This window comes from Sycon ciliatum, chromosome 8 (assembly GCF_964019385.1).
Source record: "Sycon ciliatum chromosome 8, ocSycCili1.1, whole genome shotgun sequence".
NCBI lineage: Eukaryota > Metazoa > Porifera > Calcarea > Leucosolenida > Sycettidae > Sycon > Sycon ciliatum.
In genome coordinates, this window is record NC_088650.1 from 30864621 (window position 1) to 30887289 (window position 22669).

The 22669-nt window shown below is 46.4% G+C and overlaps 2 protein-coding genes across 3 annotated transcripts; both read left to right on the forward strand.

Moving 5' to 3' along the window:
• The first annotated feature begins 777 nt into the window (after positions 1–777).
• LOC135822705 (alpha-protein kinase vwkA-like) lies at positions 778–3921 on the forward strand. The gene has a single exon (XM_065335527.1). It carries the CDS (start codon positions 853–855, stop codon positions 3079–3081), a length of 2229 nt encoding a protein of 742 aa, XP_065191599.1. The 5' UTR covers positions 778–852; the 3' UTR covers positions 3082–3921.
• Positions 3922–6519: 2598 nt separating this feature from the next.
• On the forward strand, positions 6520–20709 carry LOC135823477 (uncharacterized). 2 transcript variants are annotated; one of them, XR_010554720.1, is made up of 10 exons: positions 6520–6797; positions 7921–8110; positions 8853–8963; positions 11026–11241; positions 11637–11770; positions 16140–16315; positions 16734–16811; positions 17070–17215; positions 17426–17522; positions 19026–20709. XR_010554720.1 is itself a non-coding variant. In XM_065336321.1 (10 exons), exons 5-9 carry the CDS (start codon positions 11729–11731, stop codon positions 17472–17474), a joined length of 516 nt encoding a protein of 171 aa, XP_065192393.1. In that variant the 5' UTR covers positions 6520–6797; positions 7921–8110; positions 8853–8963; positions 11026–11241; positions 11637–11728; the 3' UTR covers positions 17475–17522; positions 19026–20709. The 2 variants fall into 2 exon arrangements, 1 of the variants encoding a protein (XP_065192393.1); XM_065336321.1 differs by lacking the exon at positions 16734–16811 and adding an exon at positions 16456–16558.
• Positions 20710–22669: the final 1960 nt, after the last annotated feature.

The window sequence follows — 22669 nt, forward strand, 5'->3', positions numbered from 1 at the left end:
ATCTCACAGTCACACACTCGGGTTCAGAGTCAGAATCTGAGCTGCGAGTCAAAGTACCACACGAAACTTCACGCTCAGACTTGCCTCCGGTGCTAGTGCTAGTAGTAGTCGCAGGACTGCAGCAAGGCTCAGCATCCACGGACGATTCTCGCCATTCTGCCTCCCGTCCATCAGTAGGTTTGGGTGGTACTTCACGACATTGCTCATCCTGGCCGTGCTTTGGGCCGCTATCTTCCTGCGTTGGGTTGTCCTGCACTCTGGAGCTGTTTTGCGTATAGGGGTTGTCCACATGCTCTTCGCCGAGTTGTTCTTCGGGGCCATGCCGGTCATTGATTTCTGCAGCCGACGTGTGCGTCTCGGCGGTTTCCTCAGCAGTTACGAGCCCCGCTGTACCGCTGCTGTTCTCGGCATTACCAACTTCCCTCGCTTCATACTTCCGTGAGGCGGTCCCTCCCATCGCCCCTTCTCCTCGTTCTTGTCTAAGCTGCAAGCACAAGACTATCAAATGAAGCGACTACTGTCTCTTCTTCTCTTGGGCTCTTTTATCCGGCCGCTGTTGCACATGATGGTGTCGCTCATTCCTGAAATTTGTCGACGACGGCCACTGCACAGCCAGCTTCAACTGTCAACAAAAAGTACGTGTCGAAACATTTTGGGAGCAGGAAAATGGTCTTGCGCACCTGCGCCGGACTCGATTTTCCGTCTGAAATGACAGGTATTTCTACCAGAGAGCGAGCAACGTAGATGTTGTAAGATATTCGATGCATTGTATGAGACTTGGCAGAAGTCAGGTCGTACAAGTCAGAAAGGTTTCTTACAGCAAGTTTTGTTGACGAGTTTGCCGGTCTTGGCATGGGTGAAATCTTCTCGGTGAAACTTGGATTCAGCTCATACACTGCCCTGGCTGAAAGAAACAATATTCTTATCGTTTCGCTGACGTTGGGCAGGGAAACTATGGCGTCCTCGGGTGATGAGTCCTCTCTCTCCTGCTACTCGGACGGCGAAGTGGAGAAGGGAGGTGCGCGAGCTGTGAACAGCGTTGCTTCAGGTGTGAACGTCACCCGGCTGCCAGAGAGTGTAGGGGCCAATGGACTTGGTGACCGTCGCCTCGAAACGCCTCTTGCCGCACTGCGTGATATGAGAATTGATGGAGCTGGTGCAACTAGCGGCGTAATGAGCCCCGAGGATATCGAGCGTACACTGTTAGACGGTGGGGCTGAAGAAGCCGAGGAAGTGGAAAATGTAGCTGACGAAGGAAATGTTGCAACCCTTTTGTATGGTGAACCAATAGCTGCGGCGGAGAACGAAAGAAGGTGGTCGTACAGCGAAGACTTATCGTCAGATCCAAGTGAAGTGAGGCTGAATGTTGAGCTTCTGGGCGCTGCTGAAGCAAGCGTAGTTTCTTGTGCGGATACTGATGGGGCAGCAACCCCTATGCCTGCGAACCGCTATGAGCGAGTGAACACCCCTTCCAGGGAATACACGGTCAAGGCAATGCCCAGTCATGTACAGGACCCAGCTGAGCGAGAGAGGTTGAAGAAAGAGTATGCACGTAAGCTGGCAGAGAAACAACGCGGTGTGAACGAAATTAACCGGCAGCTACGCATCTCCGAAGAAGTTGACCTTTGCTTTATGGTTGACGCCACGGGCAGCATGCAAAGGTGGATAGATGCTGTCATGAGCAATATTGGAAAGCTGTACAAGAGAATGCAAAAGCTGTATGGCAAAATGTGCTGCATGCGGGTCGCATTCGTTGCCTACACCGATTACGATGTGAAGCGTCGTGACCGTGTCAAAGTGTTTGCGTTCGACTACGATCCAGAGAAGTTCCAGAAGTTTCTGAGCACAATACGGGCGGATGGCGGTGACGATCAGGCGGAGGATATCATGATCGGTTTTGACGCAGTTACTACCAAGCTCCAGTGGCGCAAGGACGTAACAAAACTGCTGATACACATTGCCGATGCCCCCTGCCATGGCAGTGATTACCATGACGATGCCAACGACAAATACCCGAACGGGGACCCAGACGGCTACCATCCTGATGACATGATGAAAGCTTTGGCTGAAGAAGAGATCCAGTACTTCTTCGGACGGATCAACGGCTCAACAGACAGAATGATTCGCTGTTTCGACAGGATGTTGCGTGCTCACTCTCCTTCAGAGAAGCAGCTATCAATCACATCTTTTAACGTGACCGACCCAGACACAGGCCACTTCATTGACCATCTTGAGAACGCAGTCCAATGTAGTATTCAACATTCACTGGAAGGGTTGAGGGGCACACCGCGACAAGCAGTGAAGCTAATGAACGAAACCCAAGGCATTCCGGAACACTTCCACGGCATTCCGGACCGAAAGGGTGTAGCCAAAACGTTTGCCATGCCAGAAAGCATTGACCAGCTGCTAGCAGGAGGAGAACTGGTCATGACTACTCACGAGGCATGTGTTCGGATTGCGCCCAAACCGTTCGCAATGGGAAGCTTTCGCCTGGCATACCATGCATTTGACACGATCCATGACAAGCGATTGGTTGTCAAGCAAAGCCAGTTCCAGGAAATCCAGTTCAATCGGATGAAACGCTACCTGGAGGATGCTGAGGTCCAAGCTGCAGCAGCCAGGTTTCTAACTGAGTTCAAGAAAGTTGTGCCCGGAGGCCTCCTCAGTGAGTACGACATCAAGATGGTCGTTGCAAAGGTGATGGCATTTGAGGGCGTTGCAGAAGGCGATCGCTACATGGCCATGGAGGCTTTGCTACGCGTGGGTCCACGCGGCTTCATCAAGTTCAATAACAACGGCCGATATGTTCGAGAGGATGAGACAGAGCTAAACCACCTTGTTCAGGCATTCTCCCACTGGACGTGGGTTGCTTCCAAGAAGCGCATGCTTGTCGTGGATCTGCAAGGGGCCGTCATTGGCCGGAAGTTGTATCTAACTGACCCAGTCATCCACAGCAAGGATCTCCTTCGATTCGGCCATGGTGGTAACCATGGCAGCAGTGGTATGATCTCCTTCTTCAAGTCACACAAGTGTAATGATGTGTGCGATGTCTTGAAGATCCGAGAAATGAGGCTGCTTTAGATGAAGGCCGAATGCAACGTCGGCATAGGATGTGTATTCCTGCAGTAATCCGGTCCTAACACACAGCGGCCTGTTATCTCTATGGCTTTTCTTATTATGTTTACTTTGCTTCAATGCTCATTATTCAAGGACCGGCTAGCTAGAACACAAGAACTGTATTCTCTACTCAGCATTTCGAGGTAAACAACTGTTCTGCAATGACCGTACTCAGGGCCGCCGGAAACCAGTCCGCTTGGTCCGGTGACAGCCGGACCAACTCTGGCTCAGGTCATCTCCTGGGATTCGTCTATAACCGGGGAGAAAAAGTTCTGGGTACATAATTGTATTATCGATCATGCATACTTGTACATGTACATAATAACATCTTGCCACCCGTATCCATTCTCTCAAACTCAATCTGTGTCCACCTCACCTCCACTGTTTCAACTGGTTCTCTTCCCGTAGCACGAGAAACTCCCTTCCCCTTCCGAAACCTAAGTCTTTCTTTCTACTTCACTCTCCCTTTTTCACTGCGTACTCTGCGTGGCTGGCACTTCCCCAAGAAGCTAAAGACCTTTCTTCCCTCCGCCTTTTTAAGAGCCTTGTCGCACCTTACTTTGATTTTGTGTTTCTCATTTTGTTGCAATCACTGCTTATCCATGCCGGTTCCTTTTTTCTTCTCCTCCCCTTCTCCCTTCCTTGCCGTGGTTGGCTAACACCCTCTCTCTTTGTATTGGCCGGTGTTCTCACTGTGCTATGAGATGCTGTGATAAATAAATTACATGCACCCATACTCCCATAGTAGGCCAAACATTGTTTAAAATGTGATAAAAATAATTGTACATTGATATCCATGCAAAATTATTCCCTGTCGTGGGCCCTGAAAACTTGTGAAAGGGCCAAATAATTATGCTATTTCCGAGTCTCCGACCTGATTTTTCAAAAAATGCCCTGCGGGTGATCCCCCGCACCCCCCCCCCTCAAACCGGACCAATTTCGCTCGCCTTCCGGCGGGCCTGGTACAATTTCATTTCTTAGGGGAAGTATACCCTAAAATCAAATTTTCACCAGATGTAGTCTTCGGGGTGCTGAGTCGAATGGTCTTGGTCCGGGGAAGCTGAGACGCTCCCTTCCTACTTGAATCCCAATCGAACTCGCGCACTTCCACCGAAACTGGGTGACTGCGCCCTACTAGATGGGGATTTGTATGCAAAATGTCACTAAAAGCGCCATTTCGTTCTTATAAAAGCACGGATGACCGCGATTGGCCCATATGTTGTAGTCTTTTGGACGCTGAGTCGACTGGTTTTGGTCCGAAAAGGCTGCGATGCAGCGTTCCTCCTTTATTCCCAATCGAACATGGTTGAAAAAGCGGTCACGTGCTCCTGCGTACACCAGTCACCTGGTCACCGTGCCTGCAGGGTACAACTAATACTTACTAGCCTGTTTGACCTTTTTTGGGTGCAGTCCTGTCACTGGAGTTGAACTCGAGTTGAACCTTGGTGTGAAAGTTGTCGCCTGCTGGCGCGGTGACCAGGTGATTTGGGCACCCAGGAGCACGTGACCGCTTGTTCAACCATGTTCGATTGGGAATAAAGGAGGAACGCTGCATCGCAGCCTTTTCGGACCAAAACCAGTCGACTAAGCGTCCAAAAGACTACAACATATGGGCCAATCGCGGTCATCCGTGCTTTTATAAGAACGAAATGGCGCTTTTAGTGACATTTTGCATACAAATCCCCATCTAGTAGGGCGCAGTCACCCAGTTTCGGTGGAAGTGCGCGAGTTCGATTGGGATTCAAGTAGGAAGGGAGCGTCGCAGCTTCCTCGGACCAAGACCATTCGACTCAGCACCCAGAAGACTACAACTGGTGAAAATTTGATTTTAGGGTATACTTCCCCTTTAATTAAAATTAACTTGAAACACGTGCAGGTCACTGTGGTGTGCAGCCACTATCAATGGATGCATCCTTCGAGTACAATAAGTCATGTAAATTTGTCACATGTTTCGCGGGTTCTGCATTCCCTTCATTGGTGAATGACATGATCTCTTTGCCATATCAGCAAGAGTCCATAACCCAACTTACCCAAGAGTATGCAACTGTGATTATGGGTGCATGCGTGGCGCGCTGCCTTCATTACGTAACTTGCCTTCATCACGCTCTGAAAGCATGCATTCAAACTCCCAATTTCTCGCACGAGCCCATCCGTTTTTGCTCGATTCGTTCCAGTACCTACACAATCTCTGATTTCTGGCGCGTGAACTCCAGTTCCGTACGAAAGTTCATTTCAAACTAGAGGGAAAGTGCGGTGTTTGATTTTCCGCAGTGCGCGGACTGCAGCTGAATGATGTAATGAAGGCAGCGCGCCGCGCGGTTGGCCCATAAGAGATCACAGTTGCATACTCTTGGGTTATGGACTCTTGATATCAGCCACAAGACGTTCAACCCGTTAGAATGGAAGATCTCCGCATATGCTGGTGCTCCTCTTTGCCTTCGATTATACAATCATGTAAATGCAGGAAACAATCTCAGTCAAAGGCCCTCGCATTACTCCCATTACTGGCATTACTCTGTTACTCGGCATTAGCGAAGCACTAAACAAAAAAACAAACAAGTCTAAACCCAATACTGCAATAGTACACTGTACGGTGGCAGTAGATAGGCCTTGACGGATTATGCTAATATTTTCGTGAAATATTAATTATGCTTTTCGCATAGCTGAAAAAATTGCAGAAGTATGCTATTTTTATGCTAAAAGTTATCATATTATGCCGCATTATGCTCACATATGCTGCTAATGCATAATGGTTCTGTGCAAAATAACAGGGGAATTTTTTTGCAGAGGGCGTTGTACTGTAGACTGTAGTAGCAAAAGTTCAACGGGGTCAACGCACCGTCCGACCTACATGTAGCTACGACCATCACTGATTGTAGTGGACTGGACATGTATTGTTATCAAGGGAGTCGTAAACCTACAACTAATTACTTCCTAGTGCATCTACTTGTACTTGTACTTGTAGAACATGTACAACTGTATGGAATTTGATGCGAACAGGCGTATTATTACAATTTTATGTGATTCGTATGCAATTTGCCTCGACTTATGCGATTATTCGATTTTGGTAGGAATTATGCGAAAAATTATGCTAGCATAATCCGTCAAGGCCTGGCAGTAGTGAGTAGATCTACAAAGACTACATTATTATTTTGTATTGTAGGGACGCTGGTCTAGGAGGGCCGGATTTCTTGCCGGATTTCTCGCCGGATTTCTTGCACCATGGCACCATGGCACCATGGCAACCAGAAGCACACACGCGAGAGCCACCACGGCACTGCAAAAGCGCTGCAGACTTGCGCGCGGCAGGGAGAGCGAGTGAGACACTTCGCCGTGACCCAGTAGTCATGGTAGTGCAGGGTTGAGCTCCAAAACATAGACTGTAAAGTGTAAATACTTCTATCGCCTTCGGTGATGTCTTTTTCGCTTCTAATAATTCTACCAGTGCAGTACCCAAGTCCAAGAAAGAAGACTGCAGTACTCGTAGCTGCAGCAATGCCAAGAAGAGCAGGCAGCGTATCAAAAGCAGTCACACTGACAACGCAGACGCAATAACATTTTCAGCAGCCGTTCATCTCAGTACTAACAGCAAAATACGTCACTGAGCACGCTGAATGAGCAGGATTATCGTTCCCAGGACGCAGGAGCAAAGCCTACAGCAGCATTGCCGAAGGCACCAGGTATGATCAATTCGTTCATATCGCTCGCATAACTTGTGCCCACACTATCGGATTTGTCCGTGTTACATAAGTGATATGAATGTTATCTGATCTGGCACTCAATCAGTCAATGTGTGAAATTGTGTTACATGTATCTTGCAATATCACGCGACTCAATATCACATCAGAATATACCAAATTTCCGTTCTTCTCGCTCCACATATACTGGCATACACAGAGACATAGACAGCAATAGCGACAACACACAAAGTGAAGGGTAGTTGGCCACAGGCAGATGTGAACCGGATAACGTGTGGGGTATGGAAGCAAGGACTGAGAACAGAGTGTCTCAGATAGAATAGGCGTGCCGGTGGATAGCAGAAATAGGCCGTGATGCAGAACCACTTGGGACCGTCAGATTAATTTTTCTGGGCCGAGCCAGCCGGGAAAAAACCGTCGCGCCGACGGACGCAGTTGTGAGGGAAAAAAACGGGTGTATATCCCCAATGGCGATTAGGCATCATGGAGGCATGGCAAGCACATCACGGCAAACAGTGATAAAAAGCAATGATAATATGCACAGAAATGAAGGGTGGGAGGGCAGGGACACTGGTGAGACTCAAAACTGACTTAATTAGAAGTTTTTCCAGGACCGATTTCTATCAATACGATTCCCACATAAACATTTCTGATAATTCGAACCTCGAACTGGATATGTCCGGTTAATTAGAAGTCCCACAGATTCCACTTACATAGAAAACATGTGGGATTTGTGCTGATAATTCGAAGTAAGCAAACTGTAATTCGAAGTTCACTGTACACTGTACTGGTCGGTTCAGTTTGCATGAGCAGGCTGTGCCGGTCAGTTCAGTATCCGTGAAATCTGTTTCTAAGGTCCACAGCGCAACTCTGCGTGACCATGAGAGCATTTTGACATACATATTGTGTTGTGGGTTCATGTTTGGATAATTAGAATGTCCGGATAATTAGAAGTGTTTTCCCGGCATTTTGAGGTTCGAATTATCAGGATTCCACCTGTACAACGTTTCTCTGCAGGGAGGATGGGAGTTGAAAAATCCACAGCTAATGCAAACCGGATTTTTTATGTATGATGTATATGTGTTTTTTTTCTGCACCCTACTAGGTTCATCGTTAGCTATCCCACAGCTGAGTGCCATACTGGTCGTGACATAACAACAGAAACAGGAAAACTTACCGGTGAGCTGAGCCAAAGGCTTAGCCCCGCAGTAATCGGGCGTATATTTACAATGGTCGAGAATGGACTTCGAAGTGCGTGAGCTATGCACACTATATTCAAAGTAGAATTCAAAAACGTAAGTTCTTAGGTATGATCTTACTGAATAAATGAAGTTAAGAAAGGCGCATGCGCCACACCGGACACTTTACAGTTTGTTTCCTGCTGAGAGTTGCATGGCTGACAATATGCGGCCAGGGTCACACTCACCCTGCTGCCAGTAAAAATAATACTGCGAGCCTGGCAAACAGCAATTGACGAACAACTCCTATTCCCACAACTCAATGCTCTCAATGCTGTGTGGTGTACATGCAGATGGGCGTTAAGTAGGTCATACAGTAGATAAACATAACCCATAGTAGGCATACACTCCTTCTATTGCACCGTGTTCCCTTTCTTAATTGCCGTTCCATGATTTTCCCTCCTTCACAGTAGAGGAGGAGTCTATCTTTTGTCACTAATAGAATACCATACCATTATTATTATTATTATACGCATTCCCGCGTTGAAGTGTAGCAGCAGTATGCTGCGTCCACAGCTTCGCTTATGCAGAATGGCTTGGGTGAGAGGAGAGGGGAGAGAAAGCAACAAGGCAACCAACATCTATGAAATTGGTCACAATAACATGAAGAGAACCAACCTACATAATGCATGATTGCACAAGAATGGAGACGACCAAATAATTATAATGGCTATAATCATTGTGCCACAAAACCGGTACACAGGAGATCTGACGAAAATGTAACGAAACATAAAACTCAGTTACTCAATACCATACATGTATAATAGTACTTCTTTTTGTTAACTTCTCCATGTCCCAGGAAACTGGCCGTGCACATCATCCGGAATTAAAGGACATCCAGTCCCACATCGCTCTGGCAATGCACAAGTTGCAGCAGTCCAGACTGGACCAGACGCAAATGGCTCACAAGGTGGGTTTCCTCATTAAATGAACACCATTTGTGATAACCCTAGACTAAAACCCCATTTTTTGGATACTGAACTAATATCAGTGTGTAGAAAGGAGAAAGTAAACATGGATATCAGTAACAAGCAACGGTCCACCACTGTAACCAGATTGTATACCATGAACCTTACCAGTTCGTACGTGCCTGGTTTGCACATTGGAGATGTGTCGCTGAATCGCTGAATTTCTCAGTACTCTCCGCTTGGTATCTAGATCACGGTCACACTATCTGACCATATGTTTGTTACAGTGACGGACAGTCGCTCATAACTGTTCAGGAGAACACTGCTAGTTCTTTTGTGCATTATCACAGTATTCCATGTAGCTTCTAAATATAGGTGTTTGGACGAGGACGGAGAGTTGTTTAGTAGTTTTCTGCCATATTGAATACTTCTGCAATATTGGCCGGTTTTGCCTTTGTGCATTGACGTGCCTCAGATGGCGACCGCCCGCTGCGCTCTCATTATTTCATCAGAAGCATTCTTGCAGTTGTTGCTACTGAAGTAGACTCGGTTTTACGTTAGCTTTCTTGTAAAGTCAGTATCGCCTATAGCGTTGGTCTTTGATTTTGAGCATTTTATCACTATAAGCGATATTATATTATTTTTTGACCGATGCTGTATGTACTGTATGCGAGTCGGGTATCAAAAGATTCAGGGCGCCGTGCACATACACACTGCATAGTTGGTTGCAGCGTACATCATGTGTACTCCTACTTTGAGAAATTCATCCTATCATGCCTACGCAGCCAAGGCGCCTGAGACACATCGTCAGCATTATCCTCACAATGGAGGTATTTTAGGCAATTAATACTACAAGTAGGACTCACGAAACAACACTGAGCAAAACTTTCACAAAGAAATAACTTCCTGTTCACCTCTGGCACCACTTGATTCCACATCAATTTTTCTTTACGAACTTAGAAGTTGCGACTTCGGCGGTAATAGTCATGAAGTTGGTTGCTCCAACGAGTCTCCAACGAGTCAAGTGTCAAGTTCGGCAAGAAGCGTGTGCTCCTCGTTGGAGCAACCAACTTCAATTTTTCTTTAGTCGATGCAAAAATAATGTAGTAGAGGTCTTTTGAAAATTGAATTTGATCATTAATAGGCAATATCAAGAGAAGATAAACAAGAGTGCAACTCGCGGATGGGCAGGCCCATGGCGGAATTTTTTGTTGTCGTAATCTTTTCGCCGACGCACACACTGCGAGTCTTTCGGAAAGTTGTCCCTCGTGCTCTTGGCCGGGCTTTACACTGCAAGGTCGGTGCCCAGCACGTGCTCTCACACTGCTCTGCGGCAAAATGGGCGTTTCTCTGAAAAAGGTGACGTCAACAAAAATTCCGCCGTGGGCGGGGGTATCTGCAGATTGTGCAGGAGAGATCCGGAGTTGCACACTCTTGTTTATCTACTCTTGATAATATATTACTATAGATGACTATTACTATACACGGTAACTGTATACTTAGGTATGGCAAATGAAAATGAATTTCAGAAGTTGATCCCTATAGCCGCCAACCTTATAGGCGATACGCACTGTACATGTACTTGTGTGAAAGGATCGAAGGACCGCGCCTATCGAAAGGCGTGTGTTGTATGAGTGTCTACAGGGACGTTATAAGCAGTTAGAAACTTGATAGAATGGGCGTTCTCTATCACTCCGAGGCCTTGTTATTGTGGATTGCCGATAGCGGATTCAGTGGATCTGGTGATCCTCTATAACAATAACTCGTATCCACATTTCCTCCTCCTTTCTACACGATTGTTGCACTTTCGCCCATATGTGGCCACGTCCCCAGTTCAATCATCCGATCGGGTCGAGCTGAGTGATCAGCTGTCTTTGGAGGGAAATGAAACACCCTCTGGTGGAAGGTATGTGACAGTTTCTATTTGCAAATACAGGCACACGTACACACACGCATACAATTAAGCCTGATGTCAGTTATGGTCTGCGATGAACATGGCCCTATTTTGTGTCCTATTTCTGACAAATGTTCCTTTTTTTTCACCATTAACCGACTTTCACACAGGTTTCAAGGCAGCGGTGGCAGAGATGATGAGCCATTGATTGATCCGGTGTTAACTTCCTCTCGCCTCCTGGTGATACATCAGGAAAAGTGGCAGCAAGAGGTACTGATTAAGTATGGAGAGTTGGTGCTGATGGACGCCAAGTACCGCACCACCTGCTACGACCTGGCATTGTTCTTCATGGTCGTCCATACCAATTCAGGTTGTGGTTGTTGGTGGTAAGTCCTAAGTGGAACACATTATTTTTGTAAGCACAGAATTGATACTTTCCATTGGATAGATTATTGACGGAACAGTTTACGTTTTGGGGTTACGACAACTTGCCAATTGCTAATGTAATGAGAGAGCTGCCAGCTCAGGGCCCTCGCTCTGCTCTTCTTTACGTATGTCATCTTACTCACAGTGTGAGTCTGTGGGCTCTCCTCGTATGTGCCCAGGGTAGAGCCATCTTATACGGGTTATGTTTGCTAAGTCTGTATCGTGAGTCGCTAGTGCAAGTTCAGTGCTGTGCCATAAGTCCACGACTTCCCCAACAGATGTCAAGTGATGATGTAACCGCATAATCTCTCTAACAAGGAAACTTCATCCTTTTTCCTGTTCATTGTCCCTATAGAGGTTTGTGTGCAGTCGGAGAAAAATGCTGAAATTGCAGAAGCGCTCACTATCATCAAAGAAAACACACCGTTGTGGCACCCCAAGTTCTTTATGACAGATTATTCTGAAGCTGAGATGCTTGCCATCGAAAAGGTAAAGAGAAGAAGCTTGAAGATATGTGTGTACATACAGTAAAAAAAAATTCGGGCGCTGAGTCGAATGGTCTTGGTCCAAAGTCTCTACGACAAAGCGTGCGTGAGATATTTCACTTTGAAATTGCGAAAACGGGGGCCGCGCCCTGACGTCATGCGGCCATTTGGCTATGTCATCCCGGCCTGCCTACGTCATTGTGGCACAGTCGCAATCTCGGAGCACTATTTTAATATACAATTTCAAGGAAAGATGAGCTATTCCGAACAATTCTCTGTACCCAGCAATGAAGGCAGCGATGCTGAGGTCAGTGAAGACTACCATCAACCCACGGCCGCATATGGTTGGGGCAGGGAGCCCAGATACTCTGCTGAGGAGCTGCCATCGCGTGTAACAAATGTTGAGGAAGAAGATGCCTCAGCAGCTGTGTCCGACAGAAGACGAGTAGCTTGGCCACCAGAATCTCGATTCGTTTGGGACTCCGACTGGTGCGAGCGTGGACAAAAGTGTATAGCCATGCCCAGCCCGCGGGAATGATTTTGCTGGCAGGACGCTGCCGTCGCTGTCGAGAAGACAGCCCAAGGTTTCTTGCGTAGCGGACCCCGCAGATTACGAGATCGTAACCTTGCATTAGGCTGTGCCCACCACTGCTCTTCGAGGTTATCTCGACATGCAGAAGCCGCCAGTGCCAGTGACAGAAGAGTCTTACATTAGGTAAGCCTCAATTGGTTTGTCTTGACTTGTCTTGTGAGGATCGATGGGCGTAATGTTTTGTGTGTAACTTATTGTTGTCAGGCATAGCACGAAAAGCGTTGTACAATAGTGCTAGTAGTTATCACAAGTTTTCATGCATGACTCAAACACATTAGATTTTGTCTGTGTCATTTCCCCTTGGATTGGTACAAGATCTGCAAAGTATGGTAATGTTCTGTTGGTGAAGAGAGCACTGCAGTGCACACTGTTTATGAGCACCATGGGTGCATTTGATCACACCCGAACCCATACTTTATCATTTCACGGATAGACTTTGTCAATAAACCCGTTCTCTAGTATACCATGTCATGCAACGTACAAGCGTGGGGTCAAGAAAGCGTACACCAAAATAATGCACACATTCTGGCAGGAGGGTAAGACATCTATACTTTCTGACCAAGATGACTTTCTACTACATGTAGTAATTATCGAACGTGTCTTAAAGGGGAAGTTAAGGCAAAAATTAAAATTTCACCAGTTGTAGTCTTCGGGGTGCTGAGTCGAATGGTCTTGGTCCGAGAAAGCTGAGACGCTCCCTTCCTACTTGAATCCCAATCGAACTCGCGCACTTCCACCGAAACTGGGTGACTGCGCCCTACTAGATGGGGATTTGTATGCAAAATGTCACTAAAAGCGCCATTTCGTTCTTATAAAAGCACGGATGACCGCGATTGGCCCATATGTTGTAGTCTTTTGGACGCTGAGTCGACTGGTTTTGGTCCGAAAAGGCTGCGATGCAGTGTTCCTGCTCTATTCCCAATCGAACATGGCTGAACAAGCGGTCACGTGCTCCTGGGTGCCCAAATCACCTGGTCACCGCGCCAGCAGGCGACAACTTTCACACAAAGGAACTCGAGTTCAACTCGAGTGACAGGACTGCACCCAAAAAAGGTCAAACAGGCTAGTAAGTTGTACCCTGCAGGCACGGTGATCAGGTGACTGGTGTACGCAGGAGCACGTGACCGCTTGTTCAACCATGTTCGATTGGGAATAAAGGAGGAACGCTGCATCGCAGCCTTTTCGGACCAAAACCAATCGACTCAGCGTCCAAAAGACTACAACATATGGGCCAATCGCGGTCATCCGTGCTTTTATAAGAACGAAAATCGCTTTTAGTGACATTTTGCATACAAATCCCCATCTAGTAGACCGCAGTCACCCAGTTTCGGTGGAAGTGCGCGAGTTCGATTGGGGTTAAAGTAGGAAGGGAGCGTCTCAGCTTCCTCGGACCACGACCATTCGACTCAGCACCCCGAAGACTACAACTCGTGAAATTTTGATTTTTGCTCTAACTTCCCCTTTAATCAGTATTCATCCCCCAGATCATTGGAATTCAATTTGAAATCAGCAATTATGGGAAATTCTACAAGAACCTCCATCTTTGTACCAGTGGACACTAAATTATTATGGCGCGCGCACTGAACATGCAGGTAGGTACCGGTAGGTGTAATACAGCGCATATGTAGAGTAAATGAGTATTTGACTATAATAATTAGTACAGTACAGAAATGTGGCATGTGTACAAGCACTCAGCATACACACTCCATATGACATTCTATGTATCTGTAGATCTCTACGCTATGCGGCACACAGGCAGTACACACTGTATGTACACGGCAGATTGGGCAAGCACTTCGTTGTCGTCTTCCAGCCTGCGTTGTGAATACCATCAGGCAAAGATACCAAATCCTGCACCACCTCAGCCTTCTCAGGAGGCTTCCACCTGGAATTTGGCAGGGAAACGCGCTTCCGCTAGGCTCCAAGGCAGGAACATCGAGGTTGCCATTTGCAACCGCTACCACCTCACACACGAGCTTGTCAACATACTCATAGCTCTTTCTGTCGTATAATTATCTATCTGGCCACATAGTCTTCTTTATGCTTTGAGAACTGGATTTTATTACCTTGCTATCGCGGTCTTTTTGGTTGTGCAGTGGCGACGGTTGACATTGACGTCGTCAAGAGCTGCGAGATTGCGTGTCCAATCATCCCCAGAATTGAGAAACGAATGCGTTTGAGAATGTACTTTGGCATGACACTGTGGTATACCTGCATGGCAAAAAGAATGTGGAGAAAACACACTTGCTTACACAATATACTGCTAACTTCACCGTACAGGAGGTAAGGGGGTCTGTCTGTTTGCGTCCCAGTTGATGACAGATGTGCACAGTTTGAGTACTGGTATGCGCAAAGTTACTGGGGTAATATCGTTCATCAGCTAGCTGCAGTCTGAGTTGATGGGGTGATGTACTCTTCTGATCCTGATGGTACGTACCTCGTCCTGCTTTCTCAGTTCCAGCTTGTTCAGTTCGCTTTGCTGGAGGCTCACGGTTCAGAGGGCACTGGTACACTGATGAGGGCTTTCCTGGACGGCGTACTCGTCAAAACCCATCTCTCAAGTCCCTCTGGATCATAAATGCAGCGAGCAAACATAGCTCGTGCTGTGAAAATAGTAGGGCTGAAACGATTATACCGAATAATCGAGTACTCGTTTGATAACTCTAACGATCGAGCAATCGTTTAGATTACCGATTACGATTATTTTGCGTTTTTATAATTTTAAATTTCTTACGCACTGCACGCGCGACTCGCCTTGTTACATGCTGTCAAAATCGAAAAACAGTCCTACAGTGTAGTACAACGAAGCTGGAGCATGAAGCTCGAAGGTCAAGGTCTGCATACATAACACTTTTTTTGTGCAAAATTTTGTACATATTTCCACTTTTGGCCATTCTACGTACATATTCCAGGTGCGGCCTCTTAAAGATTATAATCGAATAATCGATCGTTATGATAAAGAGTAATCGATTGGGCTAAATGGATGATCGTTTCAGCCCTAGAAAATAGGCTTGAAATTTTCAAGACGCATTGCAACATCTCGGCACTTTGCCAGATCTCCATCCTTTGGGAATCTGAGAAAACAAACCCCAGGAGGATTATGTGATACTGGCACAACCAACAACACAACAATTTGGTATCCCAGCGGCTCAGGCGACTTGGCAAACTACTTTCTGAAGTGACTTTCATCCTGAAGAAAGTGAGATTCAAAATCAAGTATTTTCGCACCGTGCCACAATGACGTCACACATACATTGGTATAGGGGCGTTACTAAAATTGAAATATCTCAAGAACGCTTTCTCGTAGAGACTTCGGACCAAGACCATTCGACTCAGCGCCCGAAACTCTACTGGATATCAAATTTTCATTTTTTCGTGGGAGTTCCCCTCACGGTGCAAGGAAAAGCGGTCGTTAGAGACAGGTGGTCTTCAGAACCAGGTCCTACACGGGCCACAGTGTGTGCATAAACTGTCCGTGCATGGAAAAACGGTCGTTAAGAGCAGATGGTCGCTAAAACGAGAGGTCGCTTAAACCAGGTTTTACTGTATATGAATTTCATTTTCAGCAGCTCGGATGAAAGATGCATTCCGCATAATTAGTTATAAATATTATATACCCAATGCTATGCTGTGTGTGTGTGTGTGTGTGTGTGTGTGTGTGTGTGTGTGTGTGTGTGTGTGTGTGTATGGTGTGTATCCTGGTGTATGGTGTTTATGGTTTGTGTGTACATGTGCATATGTGGTTGGATATATGCTGGTACATGTATATACAACAATTCAGGTGTTCCCTGAAGCAAGGATATATCTGTGTGACTTCCATTGCGAGCAAGCCTGGCAGCGCTGGACGAAGAACCGGAACCATGGCCTTAACGATGATGAAGCGTCAGCACTCCTAGTGGCTTTGCGCAGCCTTGCTTATGATCCACCATGCCGAGATGAGGGACAAGCTCCTGATAAGTAAGGGTCCAAGGATCATGTCCGCTGTAATTTTTCTCTGTAGCTTGTATCCCTGATCGCCGCACTAATCGTTTACCTGTTGATACGTGGAAAACAGGAAATACCTTGCGACTTGTGTGCATTGTCATACTGTCTTTTAGGCACTTTCGTGAGGCAGAGTCAAAATTGCAGGATGTGGATGTCTTTAGAAGCAATATGCAAGTGAGAAACTGGCTGAATGGAAAATGGCTCTCAATCCCAGAGGTAAGAATTTGTTAGATCAGTCAGTGGTTAGTAATGCGGGCATGATGGTGGGCAGTGATTAGGTAGCGAATGGCAGTATAGCGATGTAGTGCGACACAATGAAAACTGTGGGAAATAAAGATCAAGCTACAGTAGGTTTTTTGGATGTTGTGTGATATTGTGTTCTCTTTTGCAGCGGTGTGCGAGGGCGGGGACTGCGCGAGACTATTAGCACAATGTATTTACGAACAATGGAGTCGAAGCGCAAAACAAGGTATCCTTTGATGCACTGGTTTTAAATGTCAATGCAAGTATCACTCATAAAGTACCAATTTTGCTTAAACACAGTTTCTTAAGAGGATAAAGCGCTGTTCCACGACACTGGTAAGCAGGTAGAACATTAATTAAGTCCAGTGTTCGAAGTAGAAATAACTTCCCTGACTTCCAGAGGAAGTTTGCGTTATAAAATTGGTCTTAGACAGGTTCCATTTCTGAAATGCAGCATGTGTCTCATTTGATTTGATTAATTAAGGTCCTCAAATACTCATTCCTCAACACCAGCAACGGGAAGAAGAGGACCCTGAGCGAGACGTTTACCATTATCGTTGAAAGGTTTCTGGAGGAGCAAAAGCGGAAGTTCGTGGTGATGGATGTCAGCCAACTAAGCTCTTTTCGAAGGTAACTTAAAATGTGCTGGGAAAGCGAAGAACCAGGCTTCACTTCATTGTTCACTGTTTCTAAAAACTTCAATACGGTGTGGAGTGGAACAACCTAACATATCTGGACAATCTACTCTTCCAATCATGCACCTTCGGATACGAAGATTTGGAATTGCAAAAGATCAGTTATCATGCATCCCCGAATGTGCCCTTTCTTGTATGCTTGCAGCTCCACAGCTCCATACCAAAGTGCCTCCACGACAGGCCCAAGAGAGTAATCCTTCACTGCATGAAGCGTAATCAGTCTTCTGAGCAATACTTGCCAGGTATGTCCTTTTGAACATGATGCGTACATTTTTTAAGAACATTACCTGTATGCATTCAGGGGCGGATCCAGGAATTTTTCAGGGGGGGGGGGGGGGTCAAATTTTTTCGAGTGCACAGAATTTAATTCGCTTCCAACTGTTTTCGCCAAATTTTGGTTCGTTCAGTACACCGGGAGTTGCAAAATCTTTATTGTCACGGTAGCCCTTGGCCAATAAGACAAGGGTAATGCGTTTAGAGCCTTACAAAGTACAAAGCTGCAGCACAGGCAGAAACTAAGGCCGTGCCTGCAGCATTTTCCGAACTGACGGAAGGCGAAGTTCTCTGACTGTTCTCCGGCTGGGACTCCGTGTCGTCACATTCGCGCCGTACACGGCGGAACGAAGCCAAGCTCAATGGCAACTGATCGGCCGCTCGCCTCTTTGGCAGATGTCGCGACATGGCAAACTACACGACAAACACAAACATTATCTTCGTACTGCGACGGAGGAAACCTACAGTCCAGCCAGCGCGAAATAAAACAAAACGACAAGGAAGGTAAGAAGGACAAGTGGCAGTTTTTCCACCTTTTTCTCCACCGCGACATGGCAAACTACACGACAAACACAAAAAATATCTTCGTACTGCAACGGAGGAAACCTCAGTACAGTCCAGCCAGCGCGAAATGAAACAAAACGACAAGGAAGGTAAGGAGGACAAGTGGCAGTTTTTCCACCTTTTGCTCCACCACTTGAACTGACAGTCTGTCGATCGTTTCAAGTCACATGATACCAAGAGTACATTAACCTATTATTTACTCTTGATGATACGCGGACAGACAAGTCTTCGATTCGAACGGTACGCGTACAACAGTCCCGACCACTGCATGCATGCAGTGACCTGCACTGCCTGTACGTGACTACTGCATGTGGGATGCATGCCATGCAGTGAAGGCTACGCGGTACGCTACACTTCGCTGGCTGCGCACGTGGATACTAGTACCACAAAAAAATCGACTGGACCCATGGTCGAAATTATTTTAGGGGGTTCGTCCGAACCCCCTGAACCCCCCCCCTGTATCCGCCCCTGGCATTGCCTCTGTGGCTTCTTCAGAATGTTCGAGGTCCGTTTAAAAAATGCATCATAGTCATGTCTCATCCTGACTGTCTTGGTCTGTATGATAACTCGCTTTCCTCTTTACTTTGTCGTGTCCGGTATGTAGATCAGTTGACCCTCCTTGAAGCTGTTTGTATTCCTATTGATTTGTGTAAGAACACGTTGTTGCAACGTGGAAAAATGTGGGCACAAGCGATCGAATCCACCATCTCACCATCCGAGTTCTTAACATGTTGCATTGCACGTTTACTCATTCTATCAAGAGTACATAACCCCCAAGAGTGTGTAACTCCAGCTATGGAATCTGCGACGGCAGGACAATCATCACAGCATTCAGCTCACAGAGCTTTAATTAGACTATCGTCTCCTGGCAGATTGTATTGTAATTTTCTTCTCTATTCTTGATGTAGGCGATATTGAAGATGCTGGGGACAGCATGTTCAACGTGAAGTCCGCTGAGCGGTTGCACAGTGTAAGCCTGACTGCACCATCTTGCTCCTGCGAGGACTGGAGAATCCATGGTTTGCCTGGCAAACACATGTTTGCAATTTTCAGACATGCGCCTGGTTACAGCTGGGACTCTCTTCCAGCATCATACGTACGTAGTACCAAGCTCACATTAGACCTCAGCTTAAGGGAATCATCAATGTCACCAGTACATGTACATGTTTCCTACTGAGGGGGTCATGTGTACCCACCATATCATACACAAACTGTATGAACGGCCATGATGCTACCGGGCAATCAAAAACTGCTTCCGGCGGTCCTGACTTCCACTGGCTGATGTTGCCAAGCATATTGATCTCATCCCTTATCTGTCGTAATAGCTAATGTGGTATGACACTCTGATACCACCGGTAATACTACTGTCTTCTTCACATAACGTTAATGCTCCGTCAATGGTGTTTCAGGTATGCCTCCGGACACACTTGCGGTGCTAAGTGACTAGTATTGGTAAGCCCTCAATGTGCAGTTTTTGGAAGTGGCTGTTGCCGTTTGGATGCTGCACACAAACAATTACAGCCATGAATTCTGCACTGACGCAATCTAAGACTTGAGCTTGGGATAGGCAATGACATGTTCATAATGCAAATACATGATGTCCTATTCCACTGGTGAATATCCACGTCGCGCTAATCCTATCACACTCTGCTCTGATCTTCTTGATGCGGCTCAACTGCTATGGACTCAGTTCTAGTACAAGCACAGCCCAGTGGGTGACATTGCATACAATTAGATCGGCACATCTAGTACGATTGTTCTTCCACTTCAAGAATCGTCCCTTCGTTTCACAGCACAGAATAACTGTCTCTCAGCTGGTAATCAGCAGGGACATTCTCTACTTGCGAAGACTGAGTGATTGCCAGCACTCGCCCTTTCCTTCTACAAGCGATGTATAGATATCACTGTTCGAGTATTTTCTTTCAAATCTGACACCATTGACAGGATCGGAAAGAGAGCTCTACTGCAAGCCAGAAGTCAGGCTGGCGTCAGGCTGTCGGGAAAATAACGAATTCGAACCGCTCCTCAACAAAATCATTACAGTTAGCAAAGAAGCTAGTTCCAACCAATCCAAGTATAGTGACTTTCAGGAACTAATCCAACGTCTTGTTCAGCATGCATCGCTTTCCAAATCCTATGTTTTCGCTTTCTCCAGAAAAAAATCCACACGCGAACAACTAACTGCACTGTGCATGTGACTGTGAGTTACGAGATGTGTGCGCTCAGCCGCTCACCTGGGTCACGGCGAAGTGTCTCATTCGCTCTCTCTGCCGCAAGTCTGCAACGCTTTGCGCTGGTGGCTGTCGCGTATGCGCACTCCTGGTTGCCATGGTGGAAAACTGCCGCCCTCCTAGAGCAGCGTCCCTTTAGTCCTTTGCGACCGCCTCGCATTATCATGACTATGGAAGTGCATACATTTGTATTGGCGTCATGAATGCTTTCTTCTTGTTCCCACTGCTCCTACCTCATTTGGCCTTCTTTCCCTCTTACATGATGTGGGTATTAATTAAGGTTGTCAACTTTCAATCCTTGGCAGGCTGTACTTGACTGACATAATTTGCCTCTGGAGAATCTGGGATGATGCATGGAACCATAAAATCACTCTATTTATGAATGTTATATTCGAAACAAATTGGGTTAATAAAATCAGATCGTGCTTCTCCCATGCCTACGACGGTATATCGTACAATAACGTTAGTTGTGTTAACCGTCCACTGCCAACGGTCAGGCAGCACCATCCGTAGCAATAATGCATTGGTAATGCTTCATAATGCCTCAAGATTTGATTTTCGGACCTTGTGAACAACCCAGTAGAGGTCTTTTACATAAAGACGCAACAAAGCAGCGATGAAGAACTACTACGGTTACCTGCCAAGTGAGAATGGTCGTAAAGTCATACATACTAACATAGGCCATAAGAAATTGAGAATTGCGATCAAGAAAAAGAGAGGACCTATGGTTTTCAAATCATCCGTAGCTATCCACCAAACACAACGAATATACTGCACTGTGATAATGTGCAATACATGAAGTAGCACAATACCGACAAAATGACATTTGCATGTGATTCAAGTTACATGCGTACTTAAACCTCATCTGGCAAATTCCATCACAGTTGATCAAATCATAGAGTGATTCTAAAGGGTTATATGGCTTGCGTGAAAGTAAATCAAACTTCAATGCAATTGCCATAGCATACATCGACGCAGGAGTTTCCGAATACAGGGAGGCACACAATGCACCATATCTATAGACATCGTAAGTGGCAAGTACAAAGGAGTTGTAGAATTCAAGAAAAAAATCATCGTTGAAAGGCAAGGCACATCAATCTCACGTCCAAGTACAAAATGTACTTGGAGTACATTGAAAGCATTCAAGTACATTGAATTATTATTATTATGGATCTTTATTCCACTCCAAACTGAAAATAAATAAATAATTGGAGGTAGTACACTAGCTCACCGGACTTATCATAGCTAAAGGTAAGCAGCACGGAATAATAATGGGGAAAATGTAAGGTAGAGAGAGAGGGAGGGAGAAAGGCGCATGTGCATGTACCATCACCGGCATTAAAGTCCAAAGGTATCATGATAACAGGTATTGCAAACGGGGAGCATCAGATGTTGGCAAAAAATTCAGGCCGGCAAGGCTCATCACTCGGCACAACCTCCAATGCGTGCCCACAGAAATATCACAGTGTTTCAGTTACAAACTAAAGCGAATACAATAACATACAGAACATAAGAAGACCACCAGGAACAGCAAAGATCCCCCTATGCTGCACCCAAAACAGATCTTAGAATGGCCATCGAGCCAAGGATAGCAGCCTGCTGCAGTTCATGAACATGCCGCTCTTCTCCACACAGCTGCTTAATGGAAATAGCCCCTTGCTTCGAAATGCCACCGAGAGCACCAACTATGATGGGCACGATGGACACCGCTTCCCGCTGCCAAATCTGTCTAGTTTCTACTGCGAGGGGCAAGTACTTCGCTTTTTTTTCAGCATGCTTCAATGTTACTCTGTGATCTAGTGGCACACTGACGTCAATAAGTTGGACTGACTTGCCATCGTCCCAAACGAGATCCGGCCGATTCGCCCCAACCATCCTGTCTGGAGGGATTGGCATTTCCCACATCAACTTCCGGCCTTGGCGATCCTCAATGTAGTGTGGAAAGTGGCCCGGGGGAGCAGGAGATACCAATTTGTAGCGGCGACATAGTGCCCTCTGGACGACAGCAACAAGACGATTATGACGAGTAATGTATGCTGTCCGTGCCAACACGGTGCAACATGCCAGAATACGGTCAACAGTCTCCCCCGGACCTCCGCACTTACGACACACGTCAACCACGGAAGTGTCGCCAATAACTGACCTCTGGTAGTTCCTGGTATTAACCACCTGATCCTGAGCAGCAAATACAGATGACTCAGTAGATGGATGCAATGTGGGAGACTTTAAGAAGTTAAAGGAGAGAGGCATGTCCAATACACCGTCACTCCGCTGCCAATAGCGACCATGCAGGGGCTTCTGTCGCAGAGAAGCTTGGGTGG